The sequence below is a fragment of the Nanorana parkeri genome, unplaced genomic scaffold (genome assembly GCF_000935625.1).
Source record: "Nanorana parkeri isolate BGI_ZX_2015 unplaced genomic scaffold, ASM93562v1 scaffold537, whole genome shotgun sequence".
NCBI lineage: Eukaryota > Metazoa > Chordata > Amphibia > Anura > Dicroglossidae > Nanorana > Nanorana parkeri.
Genome location: NW_017306805.1, coordinates 556334 through 570487, shown reverse-complemented (window position 1 = coordinate 570487; position 14154 = coordinate 556334). Strand labels below are relative to the sequence as shown.

The window sequence follows — 14154 nt, the reverse complement described above, 5'->3', positions numbered from 1 at the left end:
GTGTGTGTGTGTGTGTGTGTGTGTGTCCCCTTCGCTGCTGGCTACCCCGGGCTCCGCTGCCCCCCATGAGGGCCTGGCATCAGTTGGAGGGAGATCAACAAGCTTCAAGCTGCTGATCTCTCCTTTGATGTATTACATCACTTCCGGTGTCACGGTTTACATTCTCCGGCTCCTAGAGACACGAGAAGAAGCTGGGGAAACAGATCTCTGCTTCATCAGCTTCTTTGGGGTCCCTAGATGACATCAGGGGTCTGAAAGACCCCTGATGTCTCCATAAAGAGGACCTGTCACATCATATTTGCTATTACAAAGGGGGCTTGTTTATTGCTATATGATAGCAATAAAGTTACGTGTAAAAGAAAAAAAAAATTTAAATGAAAAAATGAAAGTAACATATAAAAAAAATTAAAAAGTCCTCGTCCCCATACATACAAATGCAAAACACGCGTTGGGTGCGCCTACGTGCAAAAACGAATATAAAGCCACACGTTACATATCACCGCGAACGTCTAGGGTCATCCATCACCGTTAACACTAAACTGACGTCGCCTATGGAACATTTTGGGCATTGTAGTTTTTTTGCCGTTTCATGCACGCATGCAATTTTAAGACTCAACATGTTTGGTATCAATTTACCCAGTGTGACCCAGCCTTTTATATTTTACCATTAGATAATATATAATCGTTGGGGGTTTTAAGCTGTTTGAGCCAAAAATTCAGATTTTATTATGTGCGTGCAAATAGTAAGACATTGCTCCAGACAGCAAGTACTTATTGAGCATTATGCCACGCCTTAATGTGCGTTGCTTTAAAGTGTTGTTCCACTTTTGTAGTCAAATTTGAGAAAACCCCTCTATATGTTTGTGTTCCCATTTACACAGCATAACTAGAAAGAACATTTAGCAATATATTTCTTACCTTTTATCTGTTTCTTTAGTGAAAGCCTTTGTGCTGATTCCAAGCTATTCTGAGCAGGTTGAGAGCGAAACTATAGTGTCAGACTGAGCTTCCTCTTACAACCCCAAACCTAAAAAAGTTGGGACGCTGTGTAAAATCTATATTAAAACAGAATGCAATGATTTGCAAATCTCATAAACCCATATCATAATTCTTTTTCAGGGAAGGCCTTGCATATTTCAGCATTTAAGCTAAATCGCATACTGCATCTATTACAACAGCATGGCTTCATAGTACAAGAGTCCGGGTGCCTAACTGGCCTGTCTGCAGTCCAGAAGTTTCACCAAATAAAAATATTCAGTGCATCGTGAAACAAAAAATAAGAGAAAGAAGACCCAGGATTGTTGAGAAGTTAGAATCCTATATCAGGCAAGAATGGGACAACATTCCTCTCCCAAAACTCCAGCAACTGATCTCCTCAGTTCCCAGATGTTAACAGTGTTGGTAAAAGAAGAGGGGATGCTACACCGTGGTAAACATGGCCCTTTCCTAACTTTTTTGAGACATGTTGCTGCCATCAATTTATTGCGCATTCCCTCCTCTAGATGCAACGGAGGAGCATACGAATATCCATGGCTCTATCTAGTGGCAGGAATGCCATCCAAATGGCATTTGCCCAGCGATTGGCTGGGCCAAAGTTTTATAAATCATCCCTTGTGTGGAATGTATAGGTTTCATAAAATGTTTATAGTCTACTTTAGGGCAGCAACCAACTAATCGATTAATCAATAATAATCGATGAGGATAGTTGCCAACTATTCTCATCATCGAATAGTTGGTTGGATCCCCTAGCTCTCTCCTCCATGCTGGGAGGAGGGCACAGCAAGCAGGGGGTGAGTGCAATAGCCAGCCTGTTATTGGCTATTTCAATTTGAAATGGCCAATAGCAGACTGGTTACTGCATCAGCCCACTACCTGCTGTATTTACATTCTCTGCCATCTGCGGAATCTTGCCACTGGCAGCTGTCACTCCCTGGCTAAAGCTAATTAAGCACCATGTGCTTACAATACAGTTATTTAAAAAAAAAAAAGTCATAAAAGTTTGGAAAATAAGTCATTTTCGGTTTCGCCCTGACAAATTCTGCTGTGGGAGGTGCGTAGCAGTGCCATTCATTTCAATGGCACCCCAAACGCGCCTCCCACCCAAAGAGTGATCGCTCCCACTGGAACACATGGTACCGCAATACCGTGTGTTCCAATGCAGTGCGATTAGAATAAAATTGCATGCACAATTTTTTGCAAACTTTGCTTGTAACACTGCATTCGTGTATTTTATTTTAAATTAAGGATGGCATTTCATTTTTTTATCCAAAATTAAATAAATTGGCCGACTAATCGATTATGAAAATAATCATTAGCTGCAGCTCTAGTCTACTTTTTCCTTTTCTGATAATAGGAGGAGGCTGCAGAAAGAAAAAAAAACACATACCCAAAGTTTGGAATTATATGAATATTACATTGTTACAGAATCAAAGTAAAGGCTCAGAAAATGTTCTAAACCAAGTCATAATAAAAGAACCGAGGCCAATATTATCATTATTATACTGTTTGTTGGGAGAGTAATAAATGAAATACACTAGGTTGCTGAGCAGCAGCATTTGCTGAGCTCCCAGCAACAATCAGTAAATCTGCTACTCAAGTACCAGCACCAGAGTTCCATATCAATGACTTACAACCAGCTGTTAATTGCCAAAAATAAAGCACAGTCTACCCCAGTGTACAGACGTCATATTCAACAATAATATTTCATTTGTTAGCTAATCTCTTATCAGAGTTGAAGTTCGTGGCCACCACTATGTAGCAGATCAACTGCAAAATGCAGTAAACAGGCACCTAATATTTTATACATTATTTTTAATACATCTAACTATAATACTTACCCATTTCCAGGTACCCAGTGGTTCACACTTTTCCAAGTTACCAGGGTAATACTAGTAACCTCTTCATCTCCCATTACTCTGCTCTGTCACAGTATTTTAGTCCTGTGTCAAATACTGCTATGAACACTCCTCTTTAAAAGGGAAAGAGGCAGATTGAGGTCTGAAAAATAAACTTTAAAGTGCAGACTACACAAATATTTTTTTGTTGTTGCATGAGGGTATGGAGGAGGGCCTGCACTGAGGCTGAAGTGTACATACCAGACACTCCATCCTCAGTGTAGCTCAGTTACGCTGAGCCTAATAAAATCACAGGTTTAGCATTACGGAGCTGCCCGTCTGGCCACTGCATCTGTCACACAGGCAGGCACAGCAGCTGCGCTTCTTCAATAACTGGAAGGTCTGCCAGTTTGCCGTGTGAAATTGAGCTGTTGGTTGGGCAAGGCCTGAAGTTAAGTCACTAGCTCATCAGGTCTGCCTCCCCTTCGTTTGACAGTGGGCAGAGCCTGATAAAGAAACTGAGAGACTAGTATACCATGAGGTCTGCCTCCCTTGTGTATGACAGTGTACTGCAGTGGATAGCTTGGGTGGGGGGGGGGGGGTCGCCCCATGCAAACATGCCCTACTCTTTACTAAACAGTGGCCCTACTCTGAGCAGTGTGGCCTTGCTCTGTACACAAGCTTAGAGTTGTTCTTAATGTGACACTGAACTCAGGAGGTAAATCTTAAAATGCATTAAAGTACCTTAACTATTAACATAAATGTAGCTTATTTGTGTATTACTCGGCTGTATATCCTCAAATTATCTCTGAATTGGTGCGGACACTGTCCTTCCTTCTGGAGGGTGGCTACTTCTGTTCCTCGTGGTCCGTGTGTGTTGTAAAGCAGCCACCGCTCCAATCTACAATCTCAATACAAATTAGTAAACTAAACGCGAGATTGTAGTCTATCACAGGAGCGAGCTTGGAGCCTCCGGAAGGAAGGTCAGCACTAAATTCGGAGATGATTTAAGGATGTATGGCTGAGTGATACACAAATAAGCAGTATTTTATTAGTTAAGGTACCTGAATGCATTTTTAAGATTTAAAGGAGAACTGTGAGGTGAGTGATTTACACTCACCCTCATAGTTAGAGCTGAAGTGCGACAATGAAACTGTCACACGTCGACTCTATAGATTGAGAAGTGAGCGTAACACATACCGTTGCTCGCTCATTTCCCAGTCATCTCCCTGCAGAGAGCAGTGACTGTTAGTCACCGCTCCCCGCAGGGATTTCCTCCTCCCCTATCCGATCCTCCAGCGCTGACTGGAGGAACGGATGGTGGAGGGGACGTGCACAGCTGGCTTTGCCTCGACATAGGCAAAGCCCGCTGTCAATCAGCCAGCAGGGTAGATCAACAGTATTGTCGTGATCCATCCCGGCTGCAGCGCTCTCAGTATATAGCAGGCAATAGCCCGCTATATACTAAGCTTTGGGTCACGGGAGGAGGTTAGTATATGTCCTACCGTGACCCTAAAGAGAACTATGGTATAAAAAGGTCACCCCATAGTACTCTTTTAACTCCTGATTGTCACTTTATCTCCAGATTCTATATCTACAAACTAGTGGTAATTCTTTTTGAATGTGAAAGTGGTACAAATAAGAGCTACCTGAATCTGTTGCATGTACTACAATTGTTAACAGAACTGTCGCATGGCTTTCATGAATTAGATGCAGGACTTTCTAATGTGCAGATACCACCAGCAAAGTCTAGTAATGCTTTAGTGAATTGCCGCATATGTGTTTCAAGGTAAAAAAAACAAAAAAAACATGGTATACATGTACTGTTACCTGTTCAAGTAATTATCTTATCAGCCAATCATGTGGAAGGAGCATAATTCATATAATCATGAGGATCAAGTTCAATGGCTTCAGTTAATGATCATATCAAATCAAACAGAATAAGCGAATAAAAAATTGGACCTTTGATTGCCGCTCAATAATTGGTGCTAGAGGTCTGATTTAAGTATTTCTTTTATAATTGTTAATTTTCACATAACGGTCTTTTGTTTTTGCACAATTCTAAATGACCTCTAAACATCCAGTGAATGGCAGTTCTTTGGTGAAAAATGCCTTGTTGATGAGAGCGGTTAGAGGAGAATAGCCAGACTGGTTTGAGCTAATAAGACTACAGCATGATTACAGTAACGAAGCAAAACACGTCCAAGCTTGAAGTACATAGGCTACGCTAGCAATAGATTACCTCGGGTTCCAGTCTTGTCACAGCTAACAAAAACCTGAGACTGAGGTAGGATGCGGTAGAACTGGTCATTCGCAGCATGAATATGAAGCTGACAAATTGGAAGAAAGTGTGTGAGACAATCAATTCAACATGGACCAGAATCCTAATGGAATGTCCGTGGAAAGTGGAATCCATGCCACAAGGAATAGAGGCGGTCTCATGAGCAAAAGGAGAGCCTACTTAGTTTTGATCTAGTGTTCCTAATAGAATTGCTTGAGGAGTGTAGCTCGAGTTATTAAATTTACTCAAATACAAAGTCTTACATCATCTACCTCATCTGAATTCATACATTTCACAAAAGAACAAAATGATTACGACGGTAAATGCTTTTATTACACCAGGATTTCCACTTTTGCCATAAGCCATTGTATTATCTCCAAGTACATTTGGGTTAAGTGGAGTTTACCATTAAACAGGTAATGCCCAAAAGAATCTTGAGTTTAAGGAACATTAACAAATATATGCCTGTTTCTTGCAAAGTTCAAGATTTGATTTCTGTGTGGGGCAACATTTCTGGAGTCCTATGTTGGGTCTTGTACCTAAAACTTCTTTCCTAATCCTCTATTGCTAAATTATGTTTTATTGATGGTTTTAATGGACTAATAGCTACAGGTTAGGTGCCCCATGGATGAATGGTCTGAAATCTCCATATATAGCTACACACCCAATCTCTTCTGTGCCCAAAGGCTACATGTTTACTAGAACATTAAGCAATTAGTGAAGTTCATGTATTGCTTTAGCATGAGATAGTATTTGTTTTATTTAATAAGATTGCAGTATGCTGTAATTATCTAGCTCTGCATAAAGCAGAACACCAGCCAGAAAGCCCTGCAGTAATTGAAATATATTATGCCAGGGACCCTTCTGCCCACTGTATATGAGTATAGGCTCTTAAAGGTGAGTATTGTCACTACAAGTACACTTTAGCATCACACACTGAGAGCCACACTCTGTTAGTCAAGATGATGTAGTGGTTTGTTAAGTACAGACACAAGTTCTTTAAGCACAGGAAAAACAAAACACCCATTGGTTCTGTACCTTACTCAGACCAGGCAAACTATGGCACATTGAGAATAAGCAGCCACACACAGCTCCCATTTTGTTTTTAGATTTCTCCAATTCATGACTTTCTCATTGAAAGAGTCATACATTATTAAAACTATTCACTTATGTAGGTCTTCTGCTCATGATGCAACGTATTGCCAGATAACTGTTTCAATTTAGTTGCTCTTGTTTAAAACTTTTATTCTGAATAGGGATCTCCAGTTTGGTTTGTCAGTTAAGCCCATCTACTGCTTGTCCTGACCTGGCCAGTAACCAGCTATGATTATGTGTTACGATTTGGCATTTCATCTGTTCCCTGTCTGCCACCAGTAAGGCAAGCCTTTTACAGTAGGGCAAACTAGAGGACTGGAACCTGGGAGCTGTAATGCAGCAAAGTTCCCACTGACTGCACAAAAGGTGAAGACTGGGTGGACTCTGCACACTGGTGACAAAAAGGCTGCAAACAATGTAAGATCATCGGTGTAAGGACTAGATTTGTTTTGAAATATTTTTATAAAAGTACTGATAAAAATTCTACAGCTCTTTACCATTACTAGGCCCTACCTTGAGCTAACCTTTAACCTTTTTGCTGCCAAGCCCTTTTTTGCACACATTATAACCAACATTTTAGGCCTGAAAATTACTTAAAACCCCTGAGAGTTATTTCCTGAAGGCGCAGACCCTGAAGAATAAAATGGCAGCAGTTGTAAATTTGTCCGCTGCATGATATACATATGTGAGGGAAAAATTAGGGATGCACCAATACCGATACTGGTATCGGTGCCAATATTGAGTACTTCCGCCCAAATGCTCCAATACCGGAACTTCCAGTCAGAGGAAAATTTCCTGATTGGCAGTGCCGTAGGGGAACATAGAGCCGGCTTCGTGGTCAATGAGGAAGCTGGGTGGCGAGTACTCCATGGGCCGGCTCCATGCTGATTGGCTGGGAAGCTGGCTTCACGACCAATCAGCATTGAGCCAATTAGGAAGCCGGGTCATTACTTCCCGCCCAGGTTTCGGATTAGCCGGCTCCATGCTGATTGTGATTGGCCGGGAAACCGGCTTCCCAGCCAATCGCCGGCCAAACATGGAGCCCCTAGCAAGTAGATATAGGCAAAAATATTTAAAAAAATAGAAGTGTTACCAAAAAGGTAAAAACGTACCTGTGTCTCCACCCCTCACTCCCGCCTGAAGATCTGAAGCTTCTTGAGCAGCCGTGCAGGAGGGTGAGAGCGGGCGCATGTGCAGTAGAGATCTCCGGCAGGGAGAAGAGAGACACAGTGGAGGTGAATGCACACAGCCAGGAGTGTGCACATCGGACACTGTGGGACCCGAGGAGTCTGCACTGGATCAGAGAGCAGCACCAGTGCTGGAGGTACTCCTGAATACAAGTGGAAGGAAGAAGATGATCGGATCAAGAGGCATCATTTAAGGTAAGTCCTTAAAGATACATCTCTGACTTTAATGTCACTTTAAGCTGTGAAAACATACTGCAGCCTGATTTTATGAATGGGCAGGCTACAGTAGCCTTGTGCAGAAGAGTAGATATTAATACCATGGTTACACCAAAAGTGGCAGATTTTATGCCACTTATTCAGTGCTACCATCACAGTCCATAGGAATCATTACCCAGGGACTGAGATTTAATGCCTGATTTATCAAGAAAGTTGGCTGGGACGCTATAAGGCTACATTCACACTGTGTGCTTTTGGATTCCTGCTGGAGGAATCCCAATTCTCCTGTTCAGATGTGGCCCGCTGTCAACCGTTCAAGTTAATCACCAGGTGATAGTGACTGCATCTGTTAGCGACAGTCTGCATGTAATACGACTACATGAGGATTGGAAAAGATCAACTTAAACGGGTGACAGCGGGCCACATCTAAATGGGAGATTTGGGATCCCTGGCACAAGAATCCAAAAGATTTGCTCACTCCTGAACCAAGTGGACATTTTTTCATTCAGTTCATTATATTAAAGCTTTTTGTAGCACTCTGTATCAGGTATAATATAATACAACGTCCTGGACTAATGATAACATCAGAATGTAAACATTAGTTTAGTAATGTTGGGAGTCCAGGGCATATAGCGAAGAAAAACTCCCAAAATCTAACATGCTTCTTAAAAAAAAAAAACCACCCAGTGCTTGGCAATGGCACTGCTTCTACAAATGACTGCACTCTTAACACAGCTAAAGGATTTTATTAGATGGCAATCAGGTCTGAACAAAGTCCAAGCGTAAGATACACAAATCACCTGGAAATGTTCAGCTGGTGCCCAATTCGTTGAGTAATTTCCCATTGTTGTTGGAATCACATAATATCAAGCACCTTTAGACATGAAAGTCTTGAAAAAAAAATCTAGTAGGTACAGTTTTGTGATGTGGGAGAATCTCTTTTTTATCCAGCATATGCCGCCTGTGGCACATGCGCAGGTGTACGTGCCTGCTACACTTTGAATGGAACAAAGTTCCAGGAAAATGCAACTCCAGCACACAACTGCTGAAGCTGCATCATTACTGACAATCCATTGGCTTCAGAAGAAAGGTGCCAAGTGTGGAAGAAGCAGCAGAGATGATGGCAACAACAACAACAGGGACTATTGTCTGCTGCCATCACTAGAGGTGGGCAAACAGCGGTAAGTATGCCATAATGCCCAATTACGATATGCTTACGGTACTTGCACATTATAGAAAGTCCTCCGGTGGCCCCTGTACGAGTCATAGTTCCTCTTTAAAGAAGAACGCTGGGCAATCTTTTTCTTAACCCTTGCAGTGCAGGTGTAGGTTTAAGTGCTTGTTTGTGCCTAGGTGCAGAAATAAAGTTACTTTTACATGAACCTCGCAGCTGGCTGGGTGTTATAGCACTCCCTCCAGCATATCTCTATTGATGGTGTGTCCCTCGGCATCCTCACATCCTATAAACAGTGTATAGAATTTGATGGCTCACGGACCTAAAGGTGCCCATACCCCTTACAATTATCTGCAGATTTTCTGTGGTCAGATGGAAAAAGTGCAACAGATTGGCCCAGGTGGAGATTACTCCATCCACACAGGTAAGTGTAGATGGAGGAATCTGTTGCACTTTTTCCATCTGACCACAGAAAATCTGCAGATAATTGTAAGGTGTATGGCCAGCTTTAGACCACTGCAGCTGAGGGGGCAAGCTGGCTCCGAGGATCAGGTGAGTTTAACTTTATTTTTGCAACTGGACACAAACGAGCACTTAACCACTGCAATGCGGGGGTAGCCACACTGCAAGAGTTAAGAAAAGGTTTGCCTGGAGTTCTGCTTTTAGGCCCCATTCACACCTAGGCGTATTGTAATATGCGCGTCTGTCACGCGTTTTTTTTTACCGCAATTCGCGGTAAAAAAGTTGCGCGACCGTCGCAATTCCAAAGGCTACTTGGCTGTATCCCAATGGAAAACGCCCTACAAAACGGCCCAAAGTAGTCCCGGGACCTTTTCAGGCGTGGGCCGTTTTGTAGGGCGTTAGGGACGGGCGGAAATACGGCAAGGTGGGAACGAGGGCATTGACTACAATGCTATTTATATTTTTGACCGTTTTGTAGAGCGTTCGTCGAGCATAGAACGCCCTACAAAACGGTCAGGTGTGAACGAGGCCTAAGACTTCCCTATAAAACAGGTACCTTGTGGTGTTAGTACTACACTAACCAACAACTTCTAAGTGCACCCAAAAACACCCTTTGATCCTGCACAAGTAATAAAACTACAAATTCAAGTCCATCAGAACTGTGCCCTGCACCCATTTTTCTGCAATCCAAACACTAGACTGCTGTTGGTAGCGAAGACACTGTCATCGATTTGCGGGAATGTGGCCTGGCACAGTCAGGTTCTCATTACTTTGTCAACCGGGGAGCACCATAGGAACAGCACATCGTTGCTTAGAAAAAAATAAATAGAAAAAAACGTTTTTTTTTATGACTTTGTAATACCTGCAAGCTTCAGATAAATGATGTATGCAGTGACCTAGACTGGTCTCAATGGTTCTTAAATGAATTTGTTACCCAGAGATATGCTTGACCAATACCTGCAACCTCCACACTTTCAGAGGAAATTCCAGACAAAATGCCAGTTGAGCTTTATTACATTGCTATGTACCCTAATGTTAGTTTCATATCAGAGAAGGGACCTTATAAATGCACACACATACGATGTATGGTGTCAACAGATATTGGCAATGTATGATATAGAACCCCATTGTTTTATTAAAATGTTACAAACAGGTTTTCATTAAATCCACTTATCAGGATAGAAGGGCTGAGTTGTTTTGTGTATTAAGCTGGCCACACACCTTACAACCATCGCAAGACTTTTGTGTTGCGATGGTTGTAAGGGAATTTAAAAAAACCGTACGATCTGCCCATCATGGGCAGGCAGATCGTACTTGCGATCATCGCAAGCAAGCCCTGCTGAGGGGCGGGCTTCCGATAACTGCAATGCTGAACGGGCAGTGTGCGCGTGCGGCATTTATCTTACAAACAGGCCACAAACTCGCCGACAATCGTACGATTCTCAGCGGGTTTTCGAGCCTGCTCGTAAGACAAAAGACGGGCTTTGTTTGGCATCTACACACATGAGGTCTTTAGCTGCCTGGTGCAAATACAAATCTCTTGGTTGTTGTAACTCTATGAAGGGATGGAGTAACATTCAGCTAAACACTAATATCTCGCACATTCAAATGTACACTTATCGAGGTACTGAGTGGAGGGGTGCTAATATCAATGTATGTGTAAAAGGATATGATTAGAACAAATAAATAATGAAAGATTGTGAAGAGAGGGGGAAACGGAGCTGGATATAACTTGGGTATGATATACATAGGTATTGTTTTATGCATATAAGGCAAATGTATAATTGTTTGGAATAAAAATAAAATAAATATTTAATTCAGCTAAACATGTTCTCAGTGCATTTCATTCTATATCTCCCAATTTGCTCTCAAAGATTAGAATAGGCATCATACTTTACAAAGTCCCCTTGGAATTTATGTGAGACTTCACATATACTTGTAAATGTGTACACAGATATCTCTTCTGTTATTGTGAAAATATTGCTACCTAGTAGGGCTGAGTGCTGGGAATTTGTGTGCACTCCAACCTAGATACCTGTTGGTATACAAATACAAGAGCTGCCACTGCAAACCTCCTTTGAATGCTAACCGACAGGCCATCATGCCAATTTCTGGCCATGATCTATTTTGGGCTCCATATGACCAGATGGGTAGTATGAGATTCTACATGAATAAACATACACTTTTAATTCATTATTCAGGTAAACACCCTCATATAATTAGTACATTTTCTTGATACAAAGCTAAACGCTTACCAAGTATAGCCAGCTTAAGTCTCTGTTCACATTGGTGCATCTGCATTTTTAGAGCATTTTCAGGCTTTTTCGTTTTGGTCAATACAGGTTAAATTATAGGTTGCTAGGGGGTGGGGGCTTGTTGTCATGCACGAAAACACAACAATGAATAGAGAACACACAAAAGCAGACCGGAACGCAGGCACTGATGTGCCACGCGTTCCTTTGTGGGCGATCGCGCTGCGGCTGGGGGGCTTGGCTCCAGTGCCACTGACTTCAATGCACTGCTACGCCCCCTCCCGCCCCAGAACGCAGTGAGCAGGCCAGAATGCTTTCTAGTGCGTTCCGGCACCGGATCGTACCGAAACGCACTGGGGCTGTAGCCCTCAGCAAACAATAGAGAAAGATATATCTTTTCAGTGTTGGAAACTTCAGTGTCATTATACACCTATTAACATTGGTAATAAACTAACTGATATTATGAACTGTTGCAGAAAATATTACTGGCATAAAGAATAATGTATGCCCACTTACGTCCAGCAACCATGAAACTCCACATATAGTGAAGTACAGCTTTAGCAATGATTGTCATTTATTTATTACAGGTATAGTGCCGACAATTTTACGCAGTGCACATTAACATCAGTCCCTGCCCTCAAGGAGCTTATAATCTAAGATCCCCATTGTACATGCATGCATGCATACATACATACATACATACATACATACATACATACAAGGCCAATTAACCTTCTTTGATGTCTTTGGAGTGTGGGAGGAAACCAAGGCAATCACAGGGAGAATATGCAAACTCCTTGCAGACGTTGACCTGATTGGGATTTGAACTGGGGACCTTGAGTGCTGCAAGGCAGAAGTGCGACCCACTAAGCTGCTATGTTGATATTTTGATTTACTGAGCATGTCAAATGTAAGCGATTAAACTGATGTAAATAATCGGATCAATGTGTGTCAATGTTTTTAAAAAACCTTGTTTCTATTTGTTGAATTTGTAATTATATTTTTACATGGAATAGCTATATTTGTGCACTACATAGGCAGGCCTTTTGTCACCATCAGGAAACCTACCCTGAGAATGTCATGATGTCATCGCCAGAGGCATTTTTTAACCTTTATTTTCACCTGGCGATCCTGTAAATAACACATTTCCTGCCCCTTCACATCTACACTTATTTCTCCACTGTATCTATGGGGGCTGCCATGGTTTTCATACAAATACATCATCTTGTTCATCTACATTATATGGTGGTTTGATGACACTGGTTGATAAGGGTCTTTGTGCTTTCTTCTAAGCTCACAGAAAGTTACCAGAACAAAGGACTGGCAAGATCAATAGGTCTTTGGTGTGCTTGCTGAAAATGTTCTGTCACCACATCTAAGGACTGGTAACCTAGTACCAAATATCTAGCACGGACGGCCGGCCGTCCCTCCCTCCATGTACTTAGCACACATAGCACCCCCCACCTCTCCATGTACCAAGAACACAAAGCCACCCTTCATGTAACTAGCACACAGAGACCACACCCCCATATTCCATGTGTTTAACAGACACATACATAGGTCCCCTTAGCACAGAAAACCCAAACCATCTACGTACCTAGCACACACAGCTCCAAGTACCTAACAGACACAACTCCACCCCCTCTCCTTCTACATTGTGCACATGTGCCCGACCCTCTCCTCCTACATTGTGCGTGCGCCTGCCCCTCTTCTTCCCTCGCGCGCCTTGCCCGGCCCTCTACTTCTTCCCTCGCGCCCGGCCCTCTACTTCTTCCCTCGCGCCCGGCCCTCTACTTCTTCCCTCGCGCCCGGCCCTCTACTTCTTCCCTCGCGCGCGCCAGACGCCCGCTCCTTTCTTCCCCCCTCTCGCGCGCCAGACGCCCGCTCCATCCTTCCATAAACCGAGCACACACACAGTACCCCCTCCATAAACCGAGCACACACACAGTACCCCCTCCATAAACCGAGCACACACACAGTACCCCCTCCATAAACCGAGCACACACACAGTACCCCCTCCATAAACCGAGCACACACACAGTACCCCCTCCATAAACCGAGCACACACACAGTACCCCCTCCATAAACCGAGCACACACACAGTACCCCCTCCATAAACCGAGCACACACACAGTACCCCCTCCATAAACCGAGCACACACACAGTACCCCCTCCATAAACCGAGCACACACACAGTACCCCCTCCATAAACCGAGCACACACACAGTACCCCCTCCATAAACCGAGCACACACACAGTACCCCCTCCATAAACCGAGCACACACACAGTACCCCCTCCATAAACCGAGCACACACACAGTACCCCCTCCATAAACCGAGCACACACACAGTACCCCCTCCCTTCTCTTCCATGTACCTAGCACAAACACAGTGCTCCCCTCCATGTAACCAGCGCACACAGTTCCCTCAATGTACCTAGCAGAAGCAGCTTCAGCTCTCGTCGGGAGTCCTTCTTGTCCTTCTTCAGCTGCTTCTCGATCTCGGCATTGATCCTCTTAGACTCCTTCACCTCTTCACTTAAACAGCAGGCCATCATGGAGTCCAGAGTCATCCCTTCCCCCCGGCTCTGTGGCCCGCACCGGGGGCCTCACCCTCCCGGGGGGGGGGGGGAGGGATGCTCCCTCACCGGCTC

General features: G+C 43.4%; 1 protein-coding gene across 2 annotated transcripts in view; it reads right to left on the bottom strand.

Moving 5' to 3' along the window:
• The window catches only part of GNA11 (G protein subunit alpha 11), a 40467-nt gene that overhangs the window by 25787 nt on the left and 526 nt on the right, over positions 1-14154 (bottom strand). Inside the window, exon 2 of one of the 2 annotated variants that reach the window (XM_018561683.1) lies at positions 13938-14114. In XM_018561683.1, coding sequence (XP_018417185.1) covers positions 13938-14073 — 136 coding nt within the window. In that variant the 5' untranslated portion in view covers positions 14074-14114. Of the gene's footprint in view, positions 1-13937; positions 14133-14154 lie in introns of both variants that reach the window. The other variant, XM_018561682.1, reaches the window with a different exon arrangement.